Genomic DNA, 16,760 nt, shown 5'->3' on the forward strand with positions numbered 1-16,760 from the left:
CCAGGGCATCGATTTTATTATCTTAATTTTAAACCACCTATTGCAGCTAATGTGTCTCAAAGGAAACAATACACCAGATGTAAAAATCGACTCCCTTTGATGGTGTTCGGGGTCTAGGTTATGGAGGACTAGATACTAAAGGTTATGCTCCAGCATTTACACTTGAAGAATATCACAAATTGCTATCCTTAGTGAAGAACCAGCAGACCAATATAAACTTTGCATGTAATGCAGCCCAGGAGGTAATGTTTATTCTATTAACACCCAATCTTTTACTTGGATTATGGACTTGGGAGCGAGTCCACATATATGTATTGATGAAAATATGCTTCAAAACTTAAAATCATGCAATGTTCATGTGACATTACCAAATGAAAAAACAATTCCAGTCCATCAAGCGGGTAAACTATCTATTCCTTCATTTGAAGCTAATGATGTGTTATGCATTCCTTCTTTTAAGGTTAATTTACTTTCAGTTAACGAACTAACAAAAAATTTAAATTGTTCCATAACCTTTTTACATGATCGTTGGATTATTTAGGACCTAGAATCGAAGATGACGATTGGGCAGGGTGAGGTGAAAGGTGGACTATATGTTCTTCAACAAAGACCACCATGTGTTCAAGCTTGTCTTGCCGTTTCTACTCATGAACTTTGGCATAAAAGATTAGGTCACCTTTCGCATTCTCGCTTAAAGCTAGTGAATAATTATTTAGATTTAAACTTTGACTTGAATGATGATTATGTTTGTGATGCTTGCCATCGAGCAAAACAAACTCGACTTAAGTTTGGTTTAAGTGAAATTTCTACTATGCATCATTTTGATTTAATTCATTGTGATATTTGGGGTCCTTATGTTCAATCTACTATTTCTGGTGCACATTATTTTTTTTAGCATTGTAGATGATTACTCTCATGCCACTTGGATTTTCTTAATGAGACATAAATGTGAAACATTACATCTTATCAAATTTTTTTTTGCTTTGATTAAAACACAGTTTAATTGTCAAATTAAATCTTTGTCAATGGATAATGGGACTGAATTTTTATTCATATGAAATGAAGGATTTTTTACAAAAACAAGGTACCACTCATCAACATAGTTGTGTGGCTACTCCACAACAAAATGGCGTAGTGGAACATAAACACTGCCACCTTCCTGAAGTTGCAAGGGCCTTACGTTTTGAATCAAATTTACCTTTGCATTTTTCGGGTGAATGTGTTTTGACAGCCATTTATCTAATAAATCGTATATCATCATCAAAACTTAATGAAAAATCTCCTTTTGAAATATTATTTGGAAAAAAGCCAAACATCAAACATCTTAGAGTTTTTGGATCATTATGTTATGCCACGAACACATGCCAAAACATGGACAAAATTGATTCTAGAGTGAATAAGTGTATTTTCATTGGGTACCCTGATGGACAAAAAACCTATAAATTGTATGATCTTGAGACACATAAGGTGTTTGTTAGTCGCGATGTAATCTTTCATGAAAATATTTTTTCTTTTCAAAATAAAAATTGGTGAAAAAAGTATTGTTTTGCCCATTCCGTATGATCTAGATATTTATCCCACACAAGGTATGAGGGATAAAAGGTCCCTTACTAACCCCCTTAATTAGAACACATTGACCTAGGAACCAATATTTCGCCTCCCACACAAGAACGACATGTACAAGTCAATCAAACAGATGAGGAGTGCCTAGATACAAATGAACACAAACTATCTTCGTTTGATCTAGATCTATATCTAGATCCACCTAGGGGATCTACTCGTGTAAGAAAACCTACAATATGGTTAAAAGATTTCTAATGTTCACTTCTTACTTCACCCTCAACAAAAGACATCTCCAATTCAAGTCAGCAAAAAGGAACGAGGTATCCTATAAGAGGGTACGCTCAACAAGAGGGATTGGACTATAATGAAACATTCGCTCTGGTAGCAAAAATGGTCACGGTACGTACTCTTTTTACTATAGCAGCTAATCAAGATTGGATCATGTGTCAAATGGACGTCAATAATGCTTTCCTACATGGCGACCTGCATGATGATGTCTACATGTAAATACCTCAAGGGTATGTCAAACAGGGGGAGAATCAGGTATGTAAATTACATAAATCTCTGTATGGTTTAAAACAATCTCCAAGAAATTGGTTTCATAAACTTTCAACTGCTCTGGAAGATTATGAATTTATGCAATCTAAAGTTGATCACTCTTTATTCACATTCAAGTGTGATAAAATCTTTCTTACTATTCTGGTATACGTTAATGACTTGATAATTGCAGGAAATGTAAAGGATGAAGTTGAGAACTTCAAATCATTTCTATGTAAAAAATTTCACATGAAGGACTTAGGCAAACCTAAATATTTTTTGGGAATTGAAATTGCCCGTTTTTCAAAAGGTATATATCTCTCACAACAAAAATATGTTCTAGATATTATTCATGAAATATGTCTCTCGGGAGCAAAACCAGCAGAAACGCCAATGGAACAAAAGCATGGGTTGGACGAAGATCATGGAGACTACATCAAGGACCCAAAACAATATCGGCGGCTTATTGGGAGACTAATCTGTCTCAGCATTACACGCCCAAATATACAATACGCTATGCACGTCCTAAGCATGTTCATGCAACAACCACGCATACCTCACCTACAAGCGGCATTCCGAGTGATTCGATATCTCAAGAAGAATTCGGTTCAAGGCATTCTAATGAGTAAAGAGAATAATATGCAGTTAAGTGCCTTTTTGTGATTCAAATTGGGCTACTTGCCGTCAAAAGCGACGATCTGTCACTAGTTATTGCGTGTTCCTTGGGCTAGTTCCCATATCTTGGAAGTCAAAGAAACAATAGACGGTGTCATGAGCCTCTGCTGAAGCATACAAATCCATGGCTAATGTGGTATGCCAAATAACATGGTTAAGATATCTATTAAAAGACTTTGGAGTTAGTCAACTACATCCAGCAACGATTTTCTGTGACAACCAAGCAGCATTACATATAGCTGCAAATCCAGTTTTTCATGAGCGCACAAAATATATTGAACTAGATTGTCACGTTGTACGAGAGAAATTGCTTTAGGGGACAATACGCACATGCTACATTTGAAGCAAAGACCAACTAGCAGACTTATTTACTAAAGCATTAGGAAAAGAAGGTTTTTATCATCCATTGTTCAAACTTGGTGTCATCAATCTTTACACACCTGTTTAAAGGGAAGTGTTAAAGGAAACAATTGAACGGCCACATCTCAACGTCCATTTCAACGTTCACCTCAACTTGCCTCAAATATCAAAGTTATTTTAGAAAACCTTGTCACGTGAAGAAAGGAGGAATCAGTCCTTACCGTTGTAATTCTGCTGTATATATTTTCTTGAATTTTAGTAAAGAATAATACAATCTTTCCATTGATAATGTTTCTTTCTTGTTCTCCCTCAACGTGTCATTCCTCATGAGTAAAGCATTTCACATGATACAAATCATCTTCGTGTTTTCGTTTAACACACAATGGCTGACCAGACATAAACCCCACAGTTTAAGATTGCACTATGTTTGTACTTTGTCTCTAATGATAAACCAGTCATTCAATGTAGCCCTTGGTGGAGGGCCAGCATCCCACAAGAGCTTATAAGGAAAAGGGGTGGGAGTAGGTGGTAAAACAGAGTGCTAAACAAGAGATGTAGAATGAACTCCATGGGCATGTTCGGTCCAAAAAAGCTGCTGATGTAAAGGCCTATCTTGGACAAATTGCAGCACAGGCAGCCATGCATTGAATAAATGTGATCTATTAAAAGAGGATGAAGAAACTTGAACCAACGGAAGATCATGAGCGGGTTGGTATTTTTGTAACATAAGCTTACTTGAGGCCCCATCACTCAGAGGAGAGAGAGGGAGAGAGAGAGATGAACCAACTTGATGACCCGTGAGCGAGCAAACGAGCTATGCAAAACTAACTATGGTGAGAACTGAGAAAGCAAGAGAAGTAGAGGCGACTCGCAAGAATCCCAAATGGCAATAGAAGCTTGCTTAACGTTGCCGTCGACGTAGAGGTCCACTTGGTGATTGGATTGAAGGCCTACGACGCACCAGAATCTTATCAATGATGAGGCAAATATTGTTCACGCCCAAATCGTGAGTTTCAAATCTTGATAAGGAGCTTTGACGCTCCAATCAGTTACCTTTTCGTGAAGGAGCTTCCAAGGTGGTTGTCGTTCCAGGAACAAAAATCAAGAATAAGGCCAGAGTGACACATTTGATAATATCACATCTTAAACTGAAGGACTTAATATGTACATAATTTGCCAACGAGGCAGTAGGTTTAAATCAAAATCTAAGATCTGTCTAACCAAATATCCCAATATTAAAAAATAAGGCCTATATTAGGTACATCCCTTTTCATTTTAATGTTAATAAAAATTTGAATTAAGGTTGTCTAGGTGTGCTTTTGGTGTCATGAGATGCACCTTTAAAATAAGGTTGTCAATCCTCACTTTTAATCCTTGCAGTAATTGTTTTGTAGGTACAAGTCTGCCTCCTCCCCACTTTGGACAAATTCCCACCTGATCTAACATTTGGCGCACTCGACAATTATCAACTTGAACCTGATGCCTCTAAGTCTCATCTATTCTTCACATTCCACAATGCAATACTTCCAAATCTTGTCATTCACATTTCGATGACTTGGTCTTCTGTCAAAGCTAACAGACAGAATTTGAGAGAGAGAGGGAGAGATACATTCATCTAACAGGGGGCTTTGAGCCATATGGGCATTTTTTTTTTTATTCATATATAAAAAAGAAAAGATGGGCAATTCTTTTTTTTAATCTTAAAAAGAAAAGAAAAGAAAGGACGAAAGATCACGAGTAAACAAGCACAAGCATTCTTCAAAGTTGAAGCTCTTAATTAGCTATATATTGTAAGCGCATGGGCGACCTCGTATGCACCACAACCGTTGATTCCGTTGAGAAGAAATAAAAAATGAACAGTGCAATGATAACAGGGTCGGTAGAGAATGCAGAAGAGCGAATGCTGTTGAGAATATCCATGACCGAAACTCCGGCCTTGGGGAAGAGCCACCCCTACAGGTCCCAGCTGTCATCTGCCCCTTTATTCCATCTCTTTACCACCAAAGTCAATACAGGAAATAAAAAAGAAAGCTTCGCTCTCTCTCTCTCCCTCCCTGTATTTATTGAAACCTTGGGAAAGCAACCAACTACTTTCCAGCTCCGCCATTAAAAAATGAAGGCCCTGCAACACTTCACTTTCTTTTCTGATACCCTCCTTCTCTTAGCACATGAAACGGCAAGCTTGCCTTCGCACACGCCCCCAAAAACACACTCACTCGCTCACATGCAAGGATCTCGCTTTAATAAAGGCACAAAAGCACAGGCCTTTTTTCTTGCCTGAACTCTGGAAAACTGGTGCCCTGCTACTGCAGGGTGCTCGCTCTCTACCATATGAAAAAAAAAATATCGAACAGCTTGGATTTGGGGAAGCTTGAGGACGAAGTCTGAACCAAATTTGATACAAGGCCATGATAGTTGATACACGAAGTAATACATAAACCGGAAACTGAGAAGCAAATGTTTTCAGAAGCATTATTATTGGTAGTCGCATTCCAGGAAAAGAGTGTGAATCCCAAAACAAAAATCTAGAGAAAAGAATGCGTTTGTAGAATGTAGCATCTACTATAAAACTCGGAACTAGACCCCACCCATTTAGGGCGTTTGCTGCAGCCAGAGTTATGGAATTCAGAATTAAAATTCTCAATAGAGATGAAATGAGAATTGTATTGTCAAACAAAGAATTTTGATATAGGAACTATACACATTCCAAAATCAAAATTCTAGAATTGTGATCATATTCTAAGGGGTGGAATTATGATTTAGGTATTTTGATTTTTCTTTTTTAGCTCTCTTTAGGGGACAAGGCATGAAGGTTTGGATTTAAGAATTCTAGAATTTTAATTCTGGTTTCATCAAACAAGTTATTTTCAATTGTGGAATCAAATTTTCAGATTATCAAATACAAAAACAGAGTATCAAATACAAAAGGGAAACAGGAATTGAAATTTTCATTCAAATTATAGTTTGGGGAAGAATTTTGATTATAAACTTTCATTGTAAAATCAAAATTCCAAGCCATCAAACACCCATATGTTATATTATGCATGCGAAACTGCAGGCCTAAACTGTCATCCTCATCTAATTAGTCAAGTTTTATAAGAGAAACTGAATCGATTAGCCATTGAACTCAAACTTGATTTAGGTTTTCTTAAACTGCATCAATTTCGAATTCCATTACATATTTGGAAAAATTATATAAAGGTGTTTAAAATTTGGGCAACTTAACTAATCATTGCTTATCTTTTTAAAACTTAACAAATCGTTGCCCAACTTTAGGTAAAAATTTTGGAAAGCCGCCAAGTAATGTAAAATAACAAAAATAGTTTTCTTAAAGACAAAATGTCTTTCGTCAGCCAATAGAAGAGTGATTGTTTGCAGTAAGCGTTTTGATTATTTTACATTATAAATTAATCGTTCTTATTAACAAGCAGTTGTTTGAAAACTTATACTTTTTTAAAAAAAAATTCTCCAATTTATATTAAAATATAAAGACGTTCAAAGTCGAATTTGGAGCTCGATGAAGCACAGCACACGATCCGTTTACATAGCTTGCCAGCCACTGGGTGTGAGTCCGGGTCGGTGTTTCTGCATGCTCCTCCTTTTCAGACAACGATGTTCACCTGGCTCAAGATCTTCAAGACCACACCCTTGTCCCTTCTTTTTTACTGTACATGGCTACATGCTTATACCGTGCCTTGTAATCTACCCTGCCTTGTAATCTTACCATCTCGTTGGCGTCGCTCTGGATTACCCTGCTACCATCCCTGATCTCTCTCTCTCTCTCTGCACCAGCAGCAGTCGCTGTAGCATAATCCATCTCCAATTTGCGCCGTTTGGCCATCTTTTACTGGCTACTTGCTTTTTAACCTTCCTACGGCTTTCTCCTCTGAAAGCAAAAGACACCAACTTTCAGCTGCCTACACAACGCTCCAAGTTTTCCATCTTGTCCTTACAGTAAAACCCCACGCTCTTTCTCACATGCTAACAGAGTGAGGAGGCCACTCTGTTCTTCACTTTCTTCTCCACCGACTTCCTAGTCTGCGTTCGTTCTTCTCTCATGCTTGTGAAATGGAAAAAAAAGGAGGTTTTGTGGGGCATATGAAGTAAAGTTGGTAGATTGAGGGGTTCTGCTTCCAAAATCACACCAATGGGGTGTAGAAAGAAGTTAGTTGGCTGTGGAGTGCACTTACTCTTGGTTCTTTGTTTGGGGTTTGGTTTGGTTGTTCTAAGTCACGATGAGTCGTCTATGGTGTATATTGTTACATTAAAGAAAGCACCGACTCTTCATTATTTGTCTGACCTTAGGAGTAACCGCGATTTTGATCATGTGGAGGCAGAAAGATGGAGCAGACTACGGAACAAAGGGTTAGTCTCCTTTCTTCATCCTCCTAAATTTTCCAGAGGATTTTGAGACTTTTATTGCACGGAGGAGAGGGCATGGATGATGTGTCATAAAAGTGGTTCGCCACCGTCATCATTTCCTCTCATTCTCCTCATGATGGTTACATGCTTGTTGGTTGTTCGAAGGCCATTCTTGGTTCAGTGGTAATAGTTTTGGTTTAGCAAGTGTTTTTTGAGCCAGGTCGTTGGATACTAGACTCCCCTTTTGATTGGTTCATTTCATGTATCATTGTCCCCTCGCGCTCTCTCTCTATCTCTCCGCGTTTTATGCGATCTTTATTCGAAATATTCATTCTGGCAAGAGCATGATCCAATGGACTGTCTTGAGCTGTATAGTTTTTTCTATTTCTATTTCCATTCCCTTTCTGACAGATGACAAGAACTAGCTGGTTAGGGGCCATTTTTTCTTTTCCTGTTTCCACGGACCAAAATCCTTTCTGCACGTTCAGAAATAGTATTTACTACTGTTAGGTTGGTAGCCATGCTGTGATGCAAGGTTTTGAAATTGCGGGGTTATGTTCCAAACTTCACAACCTTTACATCATGTTGTATTTTCCATCTAAAACACAAGGGGAGCATTGATTATCTGTTCTACGGCTCTGGTATTATAATTTGTTTGCTTTTGATTTTTTACGCACTTTTACCGACTACCGAGTTGACTGTTTGAGTTATGTTAGCCGAAATGTCTTAGTTTATCCGTTCAGTTTTCATATTCTAGGTGACTCACCTGATTTTCGTTTTTTATCAATAATTTGTCAAGGTCTGGTGCACATTATGGTTCTTACCAAATTCAGTTTCATGAAACTCTCTTGAGGAGGACCTTTAACGGGGAGGCCTATCAGAAACTCTATAGTTACCATTACTTGATCAATGGTTTTGCAGTTCTTCTATCTCCACAGCAGGTAGTCTACGTTATTTCTATTGATTTTATGTTCATCTCTTGAGCACTATTTTTCATTCTTTGCATTATTACCTTTATGGTTGTGGTAAGTTTCCTTATCATTTCTGTTCTGTTACCAGTTGATTATTTATCTGTTTGCTAGCTATTGATATGTCTTCTAGCACAATGCACATCACTATAATTCCTTCATTTCATTTTTTTTTGTTTTCAATTTTCAATTATCATGGTCCTGTGCTATATGAAGATGCTACTGTTAGTTGAAGATATTCAGTGTAAAATAGGTTTTTTTTTTTCCATGTTTAACTTGTGAGGATTCAGGTTCTCAATAGGCCCTAAAGGCATCTGATTGAAAAATATCTGAAACATCACTTTCTTGCCAAGTCTGTAGTCTGCTAAAGCCTATGATTATTTATGTGTATACACATTCAGAGGTTTGAGGAATGTCCTGTGCTGGCATCAATTTAAGTCATCACTGGTCTTGGTCATAGTTCATGATAGCTTAATGCCTCTAATCTTTGTGTATTTGATTTCAGGAAACTACTCTTCCTTGGATGGTTCATGCTTTTCCACAGCAGCTCTAAAAATCTTGATTATGATTTAAAATGTTATTGCTTAATGTAAATTTTTGCAATGAGGAACATATTTCCATGCAACTAAGGCTAGCTGCATCTTTTGCTTTCCTGTAGGAACTTACTATCTTCAGCCTTTCATCATAGTGCATTAAGCAGGGTTAAGTTTAACATTTGGAACTTGGGATCCTGACCCGGGAACTGGAGTTCTGCCTTGGTGGTAGTAAACTTCAGGGGCTTACTTGACGTGTGAATGGTTTAGAACATCAACTGGCCAATGATGATGTTTGTTTCTTGAACAATTTTAATTTTTTTTGAATGGTGTTTAATTGAATATTTGTCTTCTTTTACTTTTTAGGCAGAAAAGCTTGCAAATAAAAAAGAAGTTGCAAAGGTGGTGCCCGATTTCTCCGTCAGAACTGCAACTACGCACACTCCTGCATTTCTCGGCTTACCTGCTGGAGCTTGGGTTGTTGAAGGTGGGCCAGATGTTGCGGGGAAGGGAGTCGTGATTGGATTTATAGACACAGGGATTGATCCCACACACCCAAGCTTTGCTGATGACAGTTCCAGTAAACTGTATCCAGTTCCATCACATTTTTCAGGCATTTGTGAGGTTACCAAGGATTTCCCATCTGGCTCTTGCAACCGAAAACTCATTGGAGCTCGTCATTTTGCTGCTTCTGCTATTAGTAGGGGGATTTTTAATGCTACTCAAAATCATGCTTCACCTTTTGATGGAGATGGTCATGGAACGTATGTTCTTTCTTTGTCAAGTTCTGAAAGTGTCTCATATCTGCTAAAAATAAAAGTCTTTTGAATGATTTAAAGATGTTATAGGTGATGAGGTTCTTTTAGTATATAGATAGTTGCAATTGTGACATAGTTTGCTCGTAGATGTGCAGTCATACAGCCTCCATTGCAGCAGGGAACCATGGAATTCCTGTAATTGTAGCAAGCAATCATTTCGGGGATGCAAGTGGAATGGCACCTCATGCACAGTAAGTAATAATCCTTTGCTTTTGATTATCTAATGATTTCTTGAAAGAGACATGGAAAATATTTTCCATTGCAGGATTGCAGTATACAAGGCTCTTTTCAAAAGCTTTGGTGGATTTGCAGCAGATGTGGTTGCTGCGATAGATCAGGTCTCTAGGCAAATTACTGCTTCATTTATTCTCCATATGCTTTTAACTTTACTAGTATCTCCACCTTCATTGGGTCAGATCTTTCTATTATAATAACTCGTTTCACTTGAAATTTCTGGATGTAGTCCTTTGAATCCTGTCTTTAGGATTGTGACATGCTATAAACTATAAAGGAAGAAAGTTGTGGAGCTAAACAGAAAATAACTTGTGCTATGAGATTGATAACTGTAGAATGGTATATACTTTGTCCATTCTTTCATAAAGTAAGTCCTATTAAATTCATACAACTGCTGTCACAACCCAAAATAAGCCTTCTTTTTCCAACTACTGAGTATGGTGGAAACAGTTGTGTTTACATTAAATATAACCTTTGCCCTGTGACATAGACCTGGTACAAGTGGCTTACTGGCCATGACATACTTTGCATTCCTTTCTCTAAAACAAAGTTCATATAATAGACACTATGAAATGAGAGTTCCACTAGAGTGAAACACTTCCTAGTGTAGTGAGAAAATTCCAGCAGCACCACTAAGCTGCATCTATGGCTTGAAAAGGATCAAGGACTGTCAGCTCAACGTTAGCTGAGTATAGCAAGAAGCCTAAACCATAACCCCAAGGCATAAGTGCACAAACTTAAAAGCCTAAAACATGAAAACAAACATCATCATTTTATATTGACATTGCCAACCATATATGGATATAATGCATGCCATATTGGAGAGGTACATAATACGCTGTAGCCTGACGGTCCACCTCTTTCTGATGAAACAGATATAGCCTGAACTGCACCAGGCAAGCTAGACAATATAAATGTCGAGACAAGGTGTAGGCAACATTGTCTTACAATTGCACAGGTTGAGCCATAACTTCTTTGAATCCTACTTTCATCTTCCTTTCATGGTCTCTAGATGCAAAATATAGTCCTCACACTCATCACTAGGAGGTATGAGTCCAGGAGAAAATCCTGAATGACACTTTAAGACTGAACTTAGATGCCATTGCATCAATGGGTGCAATCGTTAGCATCACATATAATAACCCCAACCCCTTAGAAATCCAGTTGGAGCGGCCAAGGAGACACCTACCTCTTCTTAATGTACTGGGCGCTTTTCCCAATTCAATATACCTAAATCTCTCTAGGGGCCTGATTTAGTTAGGTAGAACTCATATCTTGTGCCTACCTCAAGTTTACTCATGCAAAATTTCTTTTCATATATGCAAAGCTTTCATGCAAAACTTCTTGTCATATATACAAAGCAACCTTGAACAGGCTAGATTGTTGCTATGCTCCATCTCCTGCACAGCTTTTGGCACACTTCTGTGTGTGCAATTAGCTTAAATGTTTATTCTTACTGTTGCTTCACCATCTGGAATTCTAATTGTTGTAAAATAATGTCTGTAGGCTGCTCAAGATGGAGTAGATATAATAAGCTTATCAATAACTCCAAACCGACGTCCTCCTGGGATAGCAACTTTTTTCAATCCGATTGATATGGCGCTGCTCTCAGCTGTAAAGGGTGGCATTTTTGTTGTCCAGGCAGCTGGAAATACTGGACCCTCATTCAAGAGCATTTCATCCTTCAGTCCATGGATCTTCACTGTAGGTGCTGCAGCTCATGATAGAACCTATTCCAATTCAGTTGTGCTTGGCAATAGGGTGACCATCCCAGGACTTGGTCTTGCACGTAAGTTGAGCTTCACATTTAACACCACTAAATACAATTTCCTCTATTGCAGGCTTGCAGCTGTACTTGGTCATAAAATCACTATTCTAGAATTGGTCTTAAGGCAAGCTGTGGTTTGTGGTTAAAGTCTTGGTTCATGAAACTTGAAGTTTTTTTGTTTCTACTGAAATATTTTGTGTATATAGTTTCTTTTTTGTCTGGTTTTAGCTGATTTGTTAGGATAACTGTCTTCATTTTGTTGAGTTATACATCAGAAGGTTAAAATATGTGTTCAATCTGCAGCGGGGACAGGCAAAGATGCAATGTTCACTCTGATATCAGCAATTCATGCGGTGAATGAAACTGTAGATTCAAAAGATTTGTATTTGGGTGAATGCCAAGACCCCAACCAGCTGAAGAAGGAGTTGGTTGAAGGGAACATTTTGATTTGCAGTTATTCGATCCGCTTTGTGTTAGGCCTCTCCTCCATTAAGCGGGCCTTGAACACAGCCAAGAATCTCAATGCAGCAGGGGTCATTTTCTTGGTGGATCCTTTTGTTACTGGGTATCAAATAAACCCAACCCCAATGAAAATGCCAGGATTGATAATTTCTTCTCCAGATGACTCAAAGGTCTCTCATTCTTATTTATATCACAAGTTTCAAATGGAATTGTCCTCAAATATTTTGAACATAATTGTTGTAGAAAAGATATGTCCATGGATTCATGATAATCTATTTAAGACTTGACATGGTTAGTTGTTATATTTCCTGTTGACCCTGATACGGGTTTTCCTTTGTTTTAGTTTTTCAATGGGTATCTTGTTTTCTGTAGAGGCGAGGCCTCAATCCCCATGGGTTTCTTCAATTACCGTTTATGAGGGGTACTTGATCCTGAATACTGGCTGTCTCATCTCTCTTCTATCCTCATTAAATGTGATCCATTGCAGAAAGCAAGGAGACATGACGGACACACTAGTCAAGGTTGTTAAAAACGTAAGATTGGTAGTTGCCAGGATTTAGGAGAGCCCTGTTATGATATTGAGATGTGAAAAGGCATGCATCCAGCTATAACTTTCTGGGTATTTGTCTCTTCTGTTCATCACTTTGAAGCTCTGCTGCAATCTTCAGTCGTAACTGTTCATCCCATAACTGTTCTTAACTGTTGCCACTATTTTTCTTCTCAAATGGTCCAAGGGAAATATCAACCTTCAGTCTCATAAGAGTGGTAAAACCGCTTCGGTGCATCTCCTGGACCCCAGTAGATACAACCTGTTTTGGCTTATCCAAGGAGTTGACGCCTATGGAAGTTGAACAACTGTTGGCCTGATAGCTGTGGCAACTCCCACCATGCAACTGCTTTTGGTTTTGTATTGCCCCTGGTTGAAATTTATTGTATTAGGGATAATGATGCTTTTGTTATGATAAAATCTTCCTATTGTATGATCATCAACTCTAATTCACATGCTTTGTTTGCCTAGATGGTATATTTAATCCCCCTCATTTGTGTATTTTTTTCAATAATGTTTCAATACTTCTTTGGCTTTGCTTGTAATTTCATGTATTCCACTATATCTGACAGTTGCTTGCATGCAGACTTTTATCCAATATTACAACAATTCGTTGGTGAGAAATGCATCATCCAACAGGATCGTGAAATTTGCAGGTGTTGCTAGAATTTCTGGGGGTTTGGAACCATCTTATAACAACTCGGCACCAAAGGTTTTGTATTATTCAGCAAGAGGACCAGACCCAGAAAATGCATTTTTCGATAATGCAGATTTTATGAAACCTAATTTAGTGGCTCCTGGTAGTTATATCTGGGCTGCATGGAGTTCTGGAGGAACAGATTCCAGAGAATTTGAGGGTATCATCCATCTTTCTACATAACTTTAAGTTGGAGTCATTGTCACAGATATGATGAGATCTTAGAAATCTTGCAATCTTTTTGAGAAAAACGAGTAAACGGAAATATCAGAAAAATATGGCGAGATTTTGAAAACTCTCGACAACAATAAATATCTTGCAATTTTTTTGATGATTTTTCACCTTTTTGTTAGTTTCTCATTTATTTTATTATTTTTAGACTTTTTATTTTTTGAAAACTTGCTGAGATTTTTCCCGAAAATTTTCCTGAGGAAAACAAGTTCGCCGAAAAGTACTCGAGAAAAACTTTGCTGATATTTTCCCAAGAGCAACATTGATGACAATGGTTGGGGTAAACGGTCCTTAACTTCTGCCATAACACTAATCCAGGTGAAAGGTTTGCAATGATCTCTGGTACAAGCATGGCAGCACCTCACATTGCAGGACTTGCTGCCCTCATCATGCAGAAGTTCCCCAGATTTAGTCCTTCAGCTATCGCGTCTGCACTCTCTACTACTGCCTCCCTATTTGACAAACAAGGAGGCCCAATAATGGCACAACGGGCATACAGCGATCCAGATTCAAGCCAGTCTCCAGCTACACCCTTTGATATGGGAAGTGGTTTTGTCAATGTGACTGCTGCCTTGGACCCTGGTCTGATCTTTGATGCGAGTATGTTTCTCTTTTGTACTTCCTAGGTTTCTATTCATATTTGCCATTGATAAACTTAACTGCACGTCCATAGTTGTGGCTATGCATAAATAAATTTCACTTCTGGGTCTCAGTCAACTGAGACCGATCTGCCACTTATTTGCTTAAATACTTTTGGTTTGAGGATGTGCACGTTTGGCCTAGGCATTTGAACAATTTTTAGTGTGTGTCTAGTTTTCGGAATCATTTCCATAATGATAATCAGTCTAAGAATGTGTCCCTGCATTTGCATTTAGGAGTTTGCAGGTCTCCCCAAAACAAGCATTGCCTTTATGATCGCCACGAAATCAAATTCAAGATTGAGCAAAACATGTGCTTACGGGCCATCAATGTTCAAATACAACCTTATTTTTGGGGGAGGCCTGAATAAGCTTTTGACTGATGAACTGAAGTTGCTGTTAGGAAGCCACTTAAGAAAATTTTAAAGTTAAATCATAGTACATTACGTGATAATGTGCTGTCGAGAGTAAGAAACCTGGAAGAAACAGCTATTCACCTAAGTGAAGTGACACTGGCACTCTACGAGAAAGGCTGCAGCACCCTGCATCGACACAAATTGGCTGAAGATGAGGCGATTGACAATTTGCATTCTTTTTCATTGAGTGATTGGTAGAATCATAGCTTTTTAATTGTTAATTTTCTTGTTTGTGGACTATAACGTACACACATATATATTCTCACCATACCAGCACCCATGTTTTTTTTTTTTTTGTCAAAACTGCTTCATGGCACCTGTCGGACATAGTCTTCTACCATAGAAGGTTCCGTTTGATTCCTAGCCAGGAGAAATGTCCTCGTCATTCCATGGTCATAGTATACCCGTACAGACAATGTAGGTGTATTTGATGTGCTTCATGGTTTGCTGCCGTAGGTGTATTTGATGTGCTTTATAGTTTGCTACAGTAGGTGTATTTGATGTGCTTCATGGTTTGCTGCAGACTGCCTCTATGATACTAGAAAAAATGACGCTGCATTTCGTGCACCTTAGAACAAAAGAACAAAATAAACATGCGTTCATATGTTCAATTCACATTGGATATCTGCTACAACAGTGATACAAAAACCGACTTTGGTTATTTATTGACAAGTGTTCTTTTTTCTGTTCTGAGCGCTTCTTTTAATGATTTTGAAGATTATAACTTGGCTCTTTTTTTTTGGAGCCCTTCGTGGTTAACTTGGTTCATTCTTCCACTGGTTTCTGTCTTTGCAGGTTACGAGGATTTTTTCTCATTCCTCTGTGGTATTAATGGATCTGGCCCACTTTTGCTTAATTACACAGGCAAGGCTTGTGGTCACAACACCCTCGCTGCAACAGACCTCAATTTACCTTCTATTACAGTTGCCAAACTAAACCGGTCTACAGCTGTTCATAGAATATTGACAAACGTCGCTGGTGATGAAACGTACAGGGTGAGTTGGAGTGCCCCTCTTGGAGTATCGGTCACTATTACTCCAACCCAATTTTTCATAGCAAGTGGGCAGAGACAAATTCTGACAGTTCTTATGAATGCTACCATCAACAACTCCACTGCAAGCTTTGGAAGGATCGTGATCCGCGGAAGTCGTGGGCATATATTAAACATCCCCATTTCTGTGATTTCTAAAAGCTGTGCTTAGTAGCACTCTTTGCGTGAATATAGCTGTAGTTTTTTCTCATCTCCCTGATGTGTATTTTTCTCTGTTTGTCTGCTTTTTTTCTTCTGTCTTAGAAATTTCTTTCGTCAGTTCTATTGTAAAGAATGACTCATAAGTTTCTAACTGTAGATGATTTATTTGTTGATAAGCTAAGTGGACATGCATGAATCTGACACACTGTTCTCAGATGAGAAACTTACATGAACACGTTTAACTTTTGAACGTTTAAAATTACAGACCCGCATACCAAAATAATTCTTATTAAACAAGCGCTTCTGTCTCAACTGCAAGTAGAAACGTAAATAAGAAATTACTGAAAGCTGCCTAACAAATGACTGGTTGGCATTGTTCACTACTTTTTGAACTTGATCAAATGGGTTCTCAACTTTTCAAGCTAATGCCAAAACAGCCGCCTCTCCACTCGATGGAAACATTCACGTGTTTTTGGAGGAGTGCTGGCTGACGGATGCTTTCTCTTGTTTTCTCTGTTTAAGCCTGTCGTCCATGGTTTCTCCTTTTCTTCTTAATTTCAGATTCAGTTTCTCTTTTTCAGATTTGAATACGTAAAAGACATGGTTTCTCCGTTTCTTGTTTCAGATTTAAATACGTAAGAGCCATAGCCTCTCCTTCTCTTCTTTGTTTCAGATTTCAATATTTTAGACATGGTTTCTACTGCTCTTCTTTATTTCAGGTTTAAGTACGTGAAAGGCATGGGAGAAGACAGGCGATTT

General features: G+C 38.2%; 1 protein-coding gene across 1 annotated transcript; it reads left to right on the plus strand.

Annotated features, from left to right (window-relative positions):
- The first annotated feature begins 6,802 nt into the window (after window positions 1-6,802).
- LOC116267594 (subtilisin-like protease SBT2.3) lies at window positions 6,803-16,177 on the plus strand. Its single transcript, XM_031649421.2, has 10 exons — window positions 6,803-7,500; window positions 8,297-8,438; window positions 9,365-9,762; window positions 9,912-10,007; window positions 10,082-10,154; window positions 11,557-11,839; window positions 12,122-12,450; window positions 13,414-13,684; window positions 14,074-14,355; window positions 15,605-16,177. Exons 1-10 carry the CDS (start codon window positions 7,283-7,285, stop codon window positions 16,009-16,011), a joined length of 2,499 nt encoding a protein of 832 aa, XP_031505281.1. The 5' UTR covers window positions 6,803-7,282; the 3' UTR covers window positions 16,012-16,177.
- Window positions 16,178-16,760: the final 583 nt, after the last annotated feature.

The sequence above is a fragment of the Nymphaea colorata genome, chromosome 14 (genome assembly GCF_008831285.2).
Source record: "Nymphaea colorata isolate Beijing-Zhang1983 chromosome 14, ASM883128v2, whole genome shotgun sequence".
In the NCBI taxonomy this organism is placed as follows: domain Eukaryota; kingdom Viridiplantae; phylum Streptophyta; class Magnoliopsida; order Nymphaeales; family Nymphaeaceae; genus Nymphaea; species Nymphaea colorata.

Bases quoted from the DNA above. Each gene is read 5' to 3' on its own strand.
- LOC116267594 (XM_031649421.2), top strand. From the start codon at position 7,283: ATGGGGTGTAGAAAGAAGTTAGTTGGCTGTGGAGTGCACTTACTCTTG. The intron at 7,501-8,296 runs GTTAGTCTCCTT...TAATTTGTCAAG, and splicing joins AGCAGACTACGGAACAAAGG to GTCTGGTGCACATTATGGTT. The intron at 8,439-9,364 runs GTAGTCTACGTT...TTTACTTTTTAG, and splicing joins TTCTTCTATCTCCACAGCAG to GCAGAAAAGCTTGCAAATAA.